At 45.9% G+C, this 14638-nt stretch overlaps 1 protein-coding gene across 4 annotated transcripts in view; it reads left to right on the top strand.

The window, feature by feature from the left end:
* The window catches only part of foxp2 (forkhead box P2), a 920115-nt gene that overhangs the window by 876444 nt on the left and 29033 nt on the right, over positions 1-14638 (top strand). For all 4 annotated transcript variants that reach the window (XM_041215859.1, XM_041215860.1, XM_041215861.1 and 1 more), the window contains one exon: positions 1177-1340. In XM_041215859.1, coding sequence (XP_041071793.1) covers positions 1177-1340 — 164 coding nt within the window. The remainder of the gene's footprint in view (positions 1-1176; positions 1341-14638) is intronic.

Consider the following 14638-nt stretch of genomic DNA (forward strand, 5'->3'; position numbering starts at 1 on the left):
ACCTTTTTAACTGACCTTCTAATTAGATATGTCGATGAATAAAGAGTAGAACCTATATTTGTGAATGTAGTGGCTTAGGAATGAAAGGGAGAATGGGATACTGTGACAAGAAGAATTGCAAGCTTAGAGCTGTGAAATGAAAAATTTAAGATGAGTAGATTATGGATAGAGGGGTCAATACAGTTTAACAAATGAAAAGAAAACCAACTTTTGTCACCTAAACTGTATCCTGAGTTAGCTCTTGAAAAGAGTGCAACACTTGCTTTTTGGTAAATGGTATAAGTTGCAAATTGAGGCACTTCTTGACTTTTGAAGTCAACCATGAATTAATCAGTTTCTGATGTGGACCCAACAAATAATTACCCTTTTCACTGTGTGTGCTTGAGTATTTTTTTTTATTCAGAGAAAGTATTGCATCCACTAACCACAGCCACTTTAGGGGTGATTTTCTTTAAAAATATTAAGCATGTACCTAAATTGCTGGTTCCTTTTATAAGAAAGGGAAATTTTAATTCCTTAAGTTTCTAATAAAGTAATTTGCTAACTTTATGAAGAGTTTTATCTTTTTCAGAAATGCCAAGAGAGACATTAAAACAAAAATCTATCTTAAGACCATAAGCATGTACTACGGATAAGCGCTGTAACTTTTTTTTACCTAATCATTTGATACAGGGACATTGAGAATGAATTGAGTAATTTACTCAAAGTGCTTTTGATATAGGATAATGTGGCTGGAATGAAGAATGTCAGGAAGGAATGTCTAGAACATTGGCTCATTCTATCACTGTATAAAAATAAGAAATATGCTTTCAATCTGGTTTCCTTTTACAAAACTAGTTATTGCCCTTTGCAAAGTATTGCTTTAAAGCATATAAGTTTAAGCAGTTGATATATTAGCAATAGTGGCTGCAAAGTAATGGGTTTGAGATACCTTTACCTATTTAGGCTATATTTGCAACAAAAGGGATATGGTTTCCAACTAAAAATTAAATTTTATTTTGATCACTTTATTTAATATTATATTGATATCTAATTATAATTGTCAATATTTGTATAGTAATGTATCATTGAGATTTTTCACAAGACAGTCCTAATGAAGCTTGTAAAATCTGTCATCCTAAATGTAGACTTGAAACAATTATGCTCATCAATTGTTTTATGTTTACTTTTTGTCAGGCTGCACTTGCAGAGAGTAGTTTACCTTTACTTAGTAACCCAAGCCTGATAAACACCACCTCCAGTGGCTTACTCCAGGCAGCCCATGAAGACCTCAATGGTTCACTGGATCACCTCGAAAGCAATGGGAATATCAGCCCAGGATGTTCTCCACAGCAATATACGTAAGCATCTGCAACGCATATATGCTAGTTTTATTGGCAGGCACAAAGAAGTATTTTGTTCACTTTTTTATTATAAAAGCATAATTGGTATATCTGGCTACATTCTACAATCCATATCTGTCTTCTGTCTACAATCTATATATAGGCCAGCAAAGTATTTTGCACCTTGTTGTTGATGTCAAAAAATTCTAGTGCATGAACAGAAGTGATTACATATTCAACTTTAATTACTGGCAGTCCTATGTTGGAGGGTTTTATATGTTATGTTTTATGCAAAAGGCTACTGTTCCAGTTAATATTTTGTAGCTAACTATGTGATTGATTATGTTAAAATCCTTTCCAGACCATCTTTTAATGGAGCAGTGAGAGTGAAATCATTAAAAATTAATGTTCTGTGGGTTTCAGAAATATGCATAAAGCTTTGAAAAGCCTGGTCCTAATCAGTGATGTCAAACATGTGGCCATTCTTTGTTTACTGACTTGCAGTGGGTGAACTCGTTAAGAGGATTCCCTTAAACTGATGGCAATGGAACCACAAGGCAAAAAAGGGCCATCTTTTCTAAATATTAATATAACCACTATGTGTTAAGAATACAGATATTTACAATAACAACAACTCCATTTGTTAATGTAACAGGCTTAATGGTTTTAGAAGACTATGATTAACTTTCAACTGTACTAATGTGAAAAGTTTATATATTCAGGTGCACTGGTCATGCATGTGTAGGCTATTAGATATCAGTGTAGCTCTATACAAAAATATTTGAGTATAATCTAATGTCAGTCTATTGCTACATATTGCTATAAATAAAAGTTGTTTCAATCACTGAAGGGTTGTGGCAAGATTCTCCTATTTGTGTAGGAGTACACTTCCAAATCCACCCCAGCTCTGATCCAATTCACTTGGTTACATATGATGCTTGGCAGACCCTGGCAGGATTGCCATAGCCAAGAGTGAACCTGCCATAAAGTTTTAGGGATATGCCAATAGCACCAGAAATAGCTGCAGCTCCAAAAGAGACAGGGACCGATTTAATGGAGAAGTACCCCCAAAGGTTGGCTGAAACAAAGACTAACACAAGTAGCTCATTGGGTGGGATGAAAATAGTGAGGCCTCTCACTCCATGGGTGTACATTGGGGTTTTTACTGCCAATTTCCACTACCTACTACTATTTTTCACACGACAGCTCTGGGAAGCTATGGTAAAACAGGAAAATGGGAATGAAATCAACCAGCTCTGCACTTTCATTGCCATTTGCACACACTCGGTGGGGAAGAAGAGGCCAGTAGCAGCCCCAATAGAAGCAAGGATAAGAAAATAGAAGTCAGGAGGCGATGACTTCTGTGGGTCTCAACAACTGCATTTTCCTTCGCTTTTTAGCTGCTTTTGGGATTTTGCAATTTTGGGCATATTGGCTAAGGAGAATCCAAGTCAGAATTAAGGACTGGAGAATTCTGAAGATTTTTGTTTTAAATTATGCTATTGATAAGTGGTTTACAACAATGTAATAAAAAATGAATTAACTTCTTGGATATTGCAAAGTAAAATTTATGGTTTTTCCTTTAAGTACTTTAAGAGCAATAGGTTTGTGACCTTTATACAAAATTTAAATATATGAAGAAAATACTATTTTCACTTAATTACTCAATTCTTTTAGGTTTGATTTTAACTTCCCAAAATTGCGCTGCATTAGACCTATTCCCCTGTGAGATTGCCAGCATTGGCTGGCTGACACTTCAACAGGGGCTGCTTTAGATGGTAGACCTAATTTTAATATGTATGTCACGATTCTATGGCACACATAAATTGCCATTGCCAGATTGCCTTTTTGGAAAAACTAATCAGACTGTGTGGTGTGCAATCTTCGATCATTCTACAGATGTTTCAGCTGTTGAAGCCAAACAAAATTAAATTTCAAATTAACCTTGTGGGGCCAGGAGTGCTCCTTTGGGCCTAACCAAATAATCTGGCTGTTGTTAGCCTAGCACCCTAGATGGTAGTGATGTGGGTTTGGAAGGCGCTGTCTAAGGAGCCTTTGAGTTCCTGCAGTGCATCTTGTAGATGGTACTCACTACTGCCACTGTGCATTGGTGGTGGAGGGAGTGAATGCTTGTGGATGTGGTGCCAATCAAGTGGGTTGCTCTGTCCTGGATGGTGTCAAGCTTCTTAAGTATTGTTGGAGCTGCACGCATCCAGGCAAGCGGAGGGTATTCCATCTCATTCTTGACGTGCCTTGTAGATGGTGAACTTGCTTTGGGGAGTCAGGAGGTGAGTTACTCACCACAGGATTCCTAGCCTCGGACCTGTTCTTGTAGCCACAGTATTTAAATGGCTAGTCCAGTTCAATTTCTCGTCAATGGTAACCCCCAGGCTGTCGATATTGGGGGATTCAGCGATGCTAATGTCATTGAATGTCAAGGGGCGATGGTTAAATTCTCTTTGGTTGAAGATGTTCATTGCTTGGCACTTGTGTGGTGTAAATGTTACTTGCCACTTGTCAGCCCAAGCGTGGATATTGTCCAGGCCCTTGCTGCATTTGAACATAGATTGCTTCAAATGTTTGCAAGTTTAAAAATAAGTAAGCTACTAGTGAAAAGGGTGCGGTTTTGCAAATTGTATTGTCAATGCCATGAGGAGCAAAAGAATAATACTGCATGTAGAAATTTAATGGTCCAAATTACTGCTATCTTAATCTGTGCTGCCTATATGTTTAAAGTTGAAATCATCACACAATACAAAGATGTGGAGTGTAACAGGCAGTGGAACGCTAGGTGCTAAGGACATCACTCCATAAGCTTTGGTTGATTTTATTTTTATTTGAGGGAGGTTTAGAGGCTTCGGGATGATTTTATGGAGCCTACAAGAGTGGAAAATGTGACTTCATTTGGGCTGTGAAATTTTGATTTAGTGACAGCAGATTGAGATGCAGAGGTAAAGTCAGTGGCATGTTTGTGGTGTCGAGCATTATGTCCACCTGTGGCGGGGTTCCTTTGTATGCCTTGAATACCCAATTAGTGTAAAACAGTTTCAAATGCAGTCCTACCCTCAGCGTAAAGTTAATAGCACATGAGAAGCTCATGGCACCCAGCTTACTATCATTTAAAGGTGGCATGCACCAGTCAGCTTTGTGTATTTTATGGCAAAGGTAAGCTGTTCTCCATGTCAAACTCTGTGACATAAGACTGAGGGGTGTTGAAAGGTTGGTGTTCAGATGCAGTGGAGGGAAGCTCCTAGCATCCTAGGTGTGGTGGTTCTGTAAGTGGGGGGTGGTATGGTCAAGGCACAGATTGAAAGATGGACAAAGAGCCTAAAGGGTTGGTGCTAACAATGGTGGGGTTTTGAGGGTTGAGTTGAGGATGCTGGGTGGCGGAGGAAACATACACAGTCAAAGGGAAATTTTACTTGGTATGGGGTGCAGGTCTAGAGTCAGGGTGGGACATTGGAAGGTCTTTCTGGGTGGGTCACGGGGGTGCATAAAAGCATGGAGGAAAGTAACGGAGGGTTCGGGGTCAGAGTGGGCATCGGGATGGCCACAGGTGTAGGTGCAAGAGGGAGAGATGGCATATGAAAGGAAATGGTAATACAGTCCAGTGTATTGAGGGAAGGTTCAAGGGTAATGGAGAGGAAAGATTAAGTTGGATGGCTCAAGATGATGGGTACAAGTGTGAGAATGACAGAGAGAGGATAGGAGGTACAGGATCGGGTTAGGAATGTGACACACATCATAATTTTAATTTCACTTTTCAAGCATTGCTTTTCTGAATATAGGATAGATTAAGTGGAAGGAGGGTCGTTTTGGGTAGATGGAGTTAATGCTTTGCGCAACTTGCTGATTAAAGGAATCCCCTAACGAGTAGTTAAATAGATCAGAAACACGGATGAGCATGTTCTCACTTAAATATCTAGCTTCTTCACACAGTGTAATGACTGCTATAACCGATGGGTCTCATTCACCCAAGTTTCCTGAAATCCCATGAGTTGGAGCAGAGAACAAGAAGGAGAGCTCCTGCTGGCCAACAACAGAGGCTGCGGTGCTAACAGCAGGTAGCACCAGAGGGGGAGGCGGTCCAGACACAGACATTTCGGGAAGGCATCTGTGAAGACAAGCACTAGTGCATCAATGCATTCAGAGGACAAGAACAAGGTACCTCCAAATGTCAGAGGCAATGCCAAAGACACCAGAGGATGTCCTCTGAAATGGTCACCGAGATATGTTGAATTGTTGATCAAGATGTGCAGCCATGTGGATTTCATGGGAACCCCATCCCAGTGGTGATTAAAGTTACATTTGCACTAAATTTCTAGACAGTGATGGCTTCCAGGCTGCGACGGGCAGCGATTGTGGCATCTCACAGGCTTCCACACATAGGGCACTGGTCACCTCTTTTATTTGGCCATGCTAACGATTTTGTCCACTCCACCACAGATAATGACATACAGTCTGCAAGGTCAGCCTCTTTTGGTTTCATTGCTGAATTTTCTCAAGTGTCAGATGTCATTGACTGCACTTGTTGGTCATAAAAGCTCCCTGGGAACAGCCGGCTTCATTTGTAAATCATAAAAGGGTTTCATTCCATGAACACACAACTGGTGTGCGACCACATGAGAAGAATAATGCTTGTTTCCTAAGGAGCTGCTATGACACATACATCATGAGAAACCCATGCTTCAAAAGCTTTTTGAAGCCCAGCCCAGGTTGATGGATGGATCCTTGGTGACAAGGACTATCCATTGCATACATGGCTAATGATGCCAGTGAGGCATCCCCAGAGTGAGGCAGAGGAGCGCTACAATCAAGCTCAAGCAACCATCAGAGCCATCATCGAGCATGCCATTGGACTTCTTAAAATGTGCTTCCACTACCCTGACCAGTCTGGAGGTGCTCTGCAATACATACCCTAGAGGGTGTCATGAATAATAGTAATCTGTTGTGCACTGTACAACCTGGCACTGCAACATGGACAGATGTTGCAAGGGCAGGAGAGCAAGGAATCCTCAGAAGAATAGGATTTTTCAGAGTATGAGGAGGAGCCCATAAATCCATATGAATGTTTCATGAATGTCAGGGCCAAGGGGAGATGTGCAAGGGATGCCAAAGACAACCTGATCTATACAAGGTTCGCACAACCATAACGCATCTGCATTACCGTTGTTCCATCACATGACCACCACTGCCTTCCTGTGGCTGCCACAGCCCTGCCATCCTCCCATGATGAGTAAACTGTAAACCTGCATTCCCTAACATCTAGAATAGAGTGGAGCTTTATCTCACACACTTGCAAGTGAGTACTAGTACCAAGGATATCTTGGGTACATGGACAACCATATAACAGCCTGCCTTGACCAACTGTTTTGATCCAGCACCATCCTTGAAGTGCTTTGAATGCAACTGTACCTGTCTGATTTATACCCACTGAGAGTGAACAGGGCCAATAACCTGCAGTGCATTTATAGGGGACCAGCTATGCATGCATTTTAAGCCATGTTCTGCAGAATGATCATCACAGAAGTAACAATTCACATGAACATTCAATAAATAATGCACAAAAATACAAAACATCACATTCAGGAATGATGTCTGTGTCCCTATCTCCTCCCTAGCCATCACATTTGAAAAACATGGGGCGGACCATGGGCATTACATCTGATACTATGACAGGCCCCTACAGATCTCAATAATTATAACATTGGTGGCAGCTGTGGTCAGCACCAACACCCTGCAAAAGAGGACAGCCATTCTGTGTAGGAAGAGGATGAATGCTGTCATCCATTCCGCCAGAGTAAGTCATTCTTCTCATCACTCTCAACTCTCTCACTCTCAAACCCATCACACATCCAGAGAGATCTCACACCTCAAGGGACAACACCACTAACTCTCACACACACCCTCACATCTCCATCAGGCTCATGTCCTCGGGAGCTCATGTCCTCACCCCATTCATGGCTTCACTCACCACATAAACATTCCATGCAGTACCATCTGTCTTGTTCACACTCTCTCAATCTGTTTTCATGCAGAAGAAACTGGCTCACAACAGCAGGGAGGGGTCCCAGACCAGGGGGGGAGTGGCACACATTAAACCCATCACTCATTTTGAGGAGCCATTGTAGCTGACTGGTGAGGACATGGACCATGCTTACAGCGACAGTGAGAATCCTGCACCACATCATCCCTCTGTCAGCACAACCATGATTGTTCTATCTCCTTTTGACTCTGCTGGCATGCACTACTTATCTCTATGACCTGCCCGACCTTTGCCTTCCCATCCCCAGGATCCATGTCTGTATCTGAGTCCCCACCAACCACCCCCATCGTCCCTTCTACGCACCCTCACCCTCCCACCCTTCCGGCTCACTCTGCTCCCTCTCATACTCACCATTCCCTCCTACCATACCCATCCTCTGTTCGGTCCCCAGGAGACAGTCATTGACCCTACAGACCCCTCCCCAGCACATTCACCTGGACATCCCCCACCCCTTACTCCCTCCTCCACCCTTATGCCCTCCCTCCATCCCCAGACTCCCTCCTCCACCCTTACTCCATCTCTCCCCCCCCCCCATACTCTTCCTTCCCCCTTGAAGTCCACTCCCCCTCCAAACTCCTTCCTCCCCCTGAAGTCCTGCCCCCCTCCAAACTGCTTTCCCCCTCTGAACCCTTTCCCTTACAACTTTATGCCCCCTTACACCTAGCTCCCTAGTTGCCACAGTCCCCCCAATATATCCTCCTCCCCTCGTACTACCACCTGCCACCCCTCCCCAACATTGCCCACCCCAACACCTTCGTTCTCTTCCTCCCAACCTCACCCGCCCCGACACCTTCGCTTCGCTGGTACACCTTCCTCTCCTACTCACAGCTAGACCTTCCTCAACCACCCCACCGCCTCCTTGATGAGCATCTGTAGCAGCCCATGGCTACATAGGTACCGAAGCAAACCCCAGACACCAATGGAGACCTCCCACCTTCCGTGAGCAGCTCTGGGGCAAAGCCTCCTTCTTATCATGTCCACGGACAGTTTATACATGGTCCAGCCAGAGCTGGACACGTTTTTGCGCCTTGTTGTTGAATTTGGCAAGATCTGCAATAGTGCAGAGTTCCTCTAGCGATAGGCATTGCAGGAGATGTTGCATAGTCTGTGGCTCAGTTCCACATTCACAAGTTGTCGGGCTGGTTGTATATCCCCATTGGCTTAGTGACACTTTTGAACGACCTACACCAGTCCTAAGTCTGTTAAGGCACTTCCAGGTTGCCCAGTTGCAATTAGCTCCTGGTGGAAGGCTTTCATCCGGTAGAATTTGCATCGCTGGGGGTTGTTCGAGATTGGCGAGCTGCTCTTTCCACAAGGTGATGCGGGCTTCAGATGGGGTTGATTGTAATGGAACAACACGGTTCATGAAGCTCTTCCTTGGCTTTAGGCAGCTGGGTATAGGCGTATGACCATGTAGAGGGTGCCTCTCATCTGATGTTTGATTGAGTCGCTCTTTACTGCTGGCTACTATTCTTCTTATATTGGGGGAGCAATACCTGCCAGGATATATAGGCTGTTGGTATTTGTTGGTTTTAAAAAACCTGTGATAAGTCGGCAGCTTGCATTCAGAACAGCATCCATCTTTATAGCATGAGTAGATCTTTCCCATGCAAGGCAGGCGTATTCGGCAGTGGAATAGCAAAGAGCAAGGGCACTGGTTCTCAATGTTTTCGGGCTTGCTCCCCGTTTTGTGTTAGTGAGCTTATTCAGGATGTTGTTTCGTGGGGAGAGCCATCTCCATGAGAATCCACCTAGCATGGGATGCACATGTTCCTCCAAGGTCTAGTATCTGTAGGGCTCCATCATCCTCTGCTCCTTGGTTGTCTGCAAGGTGAGCAAGGCCCTAACAGTAAGTCCCGACTTCTGCACATCACACTTGTCTGGGCCGATGTGTTTTCCTGCCGACATGGGTGGAAAATTTGATGTGGGGGAATGATTTCAGCGAGCAGGCAAGATGTTGAGATGCAATTGCATTGAAATTAGGTTCCCAATGTGTGCCAGGGGAAAAAGGCAGCCGGCCATTGACAGGTGGAGCGGACGATCACAAATGGTTTAATGGTGGCGTGAAACTGATTTGTGGCCTTCTCGTCATATTATCAGCTCATGCCTGCCATGATGCCCAATGCCAATAGGGCCGGAAAATTCCGGCCTGCATCTAGGTGCTACCGTGACATCAGCTGAGCTGGGGGCAGTGTGCTTAATGTCATGCCCCATTGCCCAATGGCCATGGCAGGGGTCCTCTGGAGGCATGGGGCCTTGAGGGCTGCAACCCACTGGGGGTCTCCTGCACTGATGCAGGGGCATCCTCCTCGGCCTTGCCAGCTGAAGCTGTTAGGGTCAATGGTGGAGGGGATGATGAGATACCCCTAACCCTGGGAATGTCCTGACATGAAGGCCTGGGGCATCGGGCACACACTCCTCCTCCATCTCGATGTGACAATGCACCTCCCTGCCCCCCTGAGTGAAAGTGGCTCCTGGAGGGAGGTCCAGGGCCCTCGACCTTCTCTCGCCAAGACACTGCTGCACTGAGCCCATGCCTAGAGCGATGGAATGCAGGTCAGAGTGCATATGGATCAAATGCTTGACCTGGCTCTCCATGGCAATGCCATCCTGTCCAAGTGTGAAGCCATGCACTTCTGTGCCTGAGACATGGCAGAACTCATGGCATCCTGCATAACCAGCACAAAGTTGTGCATAATCCCTGGCATCACCATATCCACCATATTTTCTCCTAACCTCTGCTGTATGACCAGCAGGTGTCTTGTTGCTGCAACCAGAGGCCCATCATCAACTTGGGGCTCAGGGGGCCTGATGCCCAGCAATCCTCTGATCACCTGGGGATTCAACTGTCACATCTTCCCTCAGCTGCTGGGACATGTCTGTGCTGTGCTCACCAATTTGTGCTCCCGAATCTATACGCGACCCCTTCCTTCATGAGGGTGTAACTCTGCTAGTGGAGGTTGACAAGGCAGGTGACTGTGCATCCTCTGAGACACTCTCTTCTTCACCCCCAGAGGTGAAGTGTTCCGGCTCCTGTAGCTGCAGCCAGGTCCTTGGATGGTGATAACTTGTAGTGGAGAACAGAAAGAATCACATTAAGAATCATCACAGTTTGAGCACTTTACATTTCATTGCATCCATCCTGTGTGCCCATATACCAGAATGGCTGTCTCTTCCTCCTTACTCTTAGCCGGTCCAGCCTCACTGCCTGTCACTGAACGTGCCTGTCCTTGCCAGTGATTTCCATTGCTTCCTTTTTGCCTGCTGTGAGGAACCTTAGACCAGGAATAACTCCTCCTGTGCATCGCCTCTCTCTGGCATTGTGGGTCTGCTTGTCCTGCTTGACAGAATGCAGAGTTAGTGACATGTCAAGTGACACCTAACCCATTGCAACCCCATCATACAGGCCTGTCATTCACATGTTGCATCCAAGTGCACACAGGAGACAAACCTCCACATGCTTTGGCTTTAATTGCCATTTAGCACTAAGGCTGATCACACATTTACTGTTCTGGCATAGCTGCCTGTTCACACACATGCATTATTGATGACCACACAAGAGACTCCATTTGAAGATGTGACACTGGCATTTACCCTTGCAAGATCAGAGGCAGGGAGGTGCATTGTCACATTGAGATGGAGGAGGAGTGTGTGCCAGGTGCCCCAACCCTTCATGTCAGGACATCCCCAGGGTTAGGGGCATCTCATCATCCCTCTCCATCATTGACTCTAACAGCTTCAGCTGGCAAGGCCGAGGGGGATGCCCCTGCACCAGTGCAGGAGACCCCCAGTGGGTTGCAGTCCTCAAGGTCCCATGCCTCCAGAGGACACCTGCCATGGCCATTGGGCAATGGGGCATGACATTGAGCACACTACCTCCAGCTCAGCTGCTGATGTCATGGTTGCATCTAGATGCAGGCCAGAATTTTCCGGCCCTATTGGCATTGGGCATCATGGCGGGCGTGAGCAAATAATATGATGAGAAACCCACAAATCCGTTTCACGCCAGCATGAAACCATTTTGCGATTGTCCGCTCCACCTGTCAATAGCGGGCTGCCTTTCTCCCCCACCCCCTGGCACACATTGGGAACCTAATTTCAATGTACTGGCATCTTATCATCTTGCCTGCTCTGGAATCATTCCCCAAAATCAAGTTTTCCGCCCATGTTGGCAGGAAAACATGTCATTGACCTATTTCTTGCGCTGGACCCAGGTTTGGTGCATGACCCCACAGTTGCTCACCTTGGTCCCCCTGCCACCTCCGTCCAGACAGTCTTGGCCTGGTGCAAGGGCCTTCGTTTGCTACCTTCAGGAAAAAGCACCTTCCGCTTTGCCCTAATGGCCTGGAGGAGAATGTGCAGGGATGTATCGCCCAACCGTAGGGCTGGTCTGTTTTGCCAGTCAGTGCCACAGACATTTCTTCAAATAATATCAGTGGAGCATCCTGGCAGTGATGCACAGCCTCCCTGTTTGAACAGGAAGCTCTTTAGCAGGCCACCCATAAATGTAGCATTGTCAGCTGATAGTGGGTTTCATCAGTGGAAAGCTCCCCCTGCAACTAAATTGCACATGTTTTTCACGCACGTCGCTGGCACTTAGAATTTTAATTCTAAGGGCAAAAAAGAGAGAAAGCAGAAGTTGCACACAGTTCTGGTTACAACATCAGAGTGTCAAGCAGTTGATAAAATTCCCAGCATTGGGACTGGAAAATGAAATTGAACTTAGAAGTTGTGCTATGTACTATCATAATCGTATAACCTCTGATCTGCACATGAAAATCCCCATATAAGCAATGCACAAGTGCATAATTATGCATTTATAGCACCCAAATAGACAAATTCATATTGCTCTCCTTTCAGAGTAAGAAGAATCTAGTGGTGCACAATTGCAACTAAAGATCACCCTCATATCAGAACAATAACTGTCAGCACCCCTACCTTATCCAGGCACCAATGCAACACATATTGGTAGAAATTAGCAATGATGTTGATGAAGCACAAATACAATACTTAACTGTTTTTGAATGATGAGGAACTAGCTGGTACCAGGCAAAACCAGAGTGTGTTGAGTACGCTTTCTGAATTGTACAGCAATATAGGGGCTAAAATGGAAATCAAAGCAAGGGAAGCACAGCCTGAGCAGTTATTATTCCTTACACAACATAGGCAAGATTTTGTCTTTTGTGTCGGGACCCCAAAGTCAGAGTCAAATGGGCATTATGACCTCAAGCTGTGGGCGGAATTTTCCGTGCCCACTGGCGTCAGGTGTCATGGTGGGCGTGAACAGACGATATGGCAGGAAGGCCAAAAATCAGATTCACGATGTTGTGAAACCAGTTTGCAATCGTCTGCTCTGCCCATCATTTGTGGACCGCGTTTCCTGCCGCCACACGTCGGGAACTTCATTGTAATACATCTGCACATCACTATAAGGCCAGCTCACCGGAATCACCCCCCCACCCCCCCCCCCCCCCCATGCTGGGTCATCGAAGCATATTGGCATGATTGCATGCAGACGTGTTTCACAACTGAACATAAGCGACATGCACTTCACTCGGGTCTTTGAGGTTTGTTTGCCTAACTCATTTTGGGCCGCACTAAGTCTTCAGCGCCACACTTCGCAGGCAGCACCACAGCGCTTTTAGGGGACTCAAGGGCAGGTCTCTACTTCCAAGACTAGCCATAAGGTGGGGTGACTTTTCAAAGGCTGCAAGTCTATGGCTTGCTTGAAGCAGGGGGAGAAGTGGCCTCAGGCTGGGGGAGATGCTGAAGGGGCTAGAGCATTACTGGGGAAGGAGGTTATTCAAGGGTGTGTGGAGACACATGTTGATCTGTGCAAGTGGCCTCAAGAAGGTTAGGGCTGAGGAGACAGGCCTCAGAGGAGATAAGTCGAGATGGACCTGTGAGGGTATGTGTGAGAGAGTGAGTGTTGATGTCCCTTAAACTGGTAGTGAGCGAGATGACAGTGAATGTGTGATGGCCTTGTGAGTGTGCAGGTTAAGAGTGATGAGATAGCCGCCTTACCTTGGCGACACAGATAAGATCATTCATCCTCTTTCTGCACTGGATGGCAAACCTCTTCTGTGCAGCATTGGCACTGACCACTACTGCCACCACCTCACAAGCAGGCGTGGTAACACTGATGGACCTCCTGCAGCCAGAACGGAGGTAGAGAACATCGCAGTGGGTTCCAACGGTCTCCAGAAGACTGGGATGCGTCACTGAATCGGGGGCCTGCAGTCTCCTTGCCTTTTGGGGCCATGTCTTCTGTGCAACAGTCCTGGGCTGGAAGCACTGAGTTGTGCGCACGGCTACACTTTAAATATGGTGCCTGGCATGAGGAAGCAGCGAGGTGATGGTGTGGCGGGTGAATCGGAGGCCGCCCACCAGCGAAACAGCGTGTTTTCCAGGAATACATGATTATTAAGGCGGGATTGAGACGATGTGACATGAAAACCCCCAATTTTGCCCAGCGGGTAAAATGTCGTTTTTTCCCACCTGCTGCCGCACTTAGTAAAAATGTGGGACGATTCCACCCTGCATTTTTATTCTTTCATAGGATGTGGGCTAGGCTAGTATTTGTTGCCCATCCCTAATTGCTACAACTGAGTGGCTTGCTTGGACACTTCAGAGGGCAGTCAAGAGCCAACCACACTGCTGTGGGTCTGGAGTTACAGGCCAGACTGGGCAAGCCATGGCAGATATCCTTCCCCAAAGAACATTAGTGAATCATAGGGTTTTTTACGACAGTTGATGAGTGTTACATGGTCACTTTACTGAGGCTAGCTTTCAATTCCAGATGTCTTTATTAAATTCAATTAATTAATTAAATTCCACCCGCTGCTGTGGTGGGTGGGATTGTGAGCCCATGTCCCCAGAGCATTAGTTTGGGCCTCTGGATTACCAGTCCAGTAACGTCAACACACCACTGTCTCCCCACCACCTGCCAGTGACTTTCCCAAAATGACCAGTTAGTGGTCAGAGAGTGAGCTCCCTGTCCAATTAAGGGTGATATGGACGGGTCATCAAAGCTGGAGAACTAATAGAAGGCTCGGCAACACGAAAAAAGCTGTAGCCTGCAGTTCAGTTGAGAAAGAGAGAGGGAGCCTCTATTTTGAGGCACCTTCTTTGCATATTGTAGAAGTTTTAAAATAAAAAATGGCCACTGCAGCCAGGCCACCATTTGTGGAGGGGGAAACCATCTGTGACCAGGCAGGTGTGGAAGTCTACAAACAAGATCAAATGGTCCTGATGAAGGGTTATCAACCTG

Source organism: Carcharodon carcharias, chromosome 21, assembly GCF_017639515.1.
Source record: "Carcharodon carcharias isolate sCarCar2 chromosome 21, sCarCar2.pri, whole genome shotgun sequence".
In the NCBI taxonomy this organism is placed as follows: Eukaryota; Metazoa; Chordata; class Chondrichthyes; order Lamniformes; family Lamnidae; genus Carcharodon; species Carcharodon carcharias.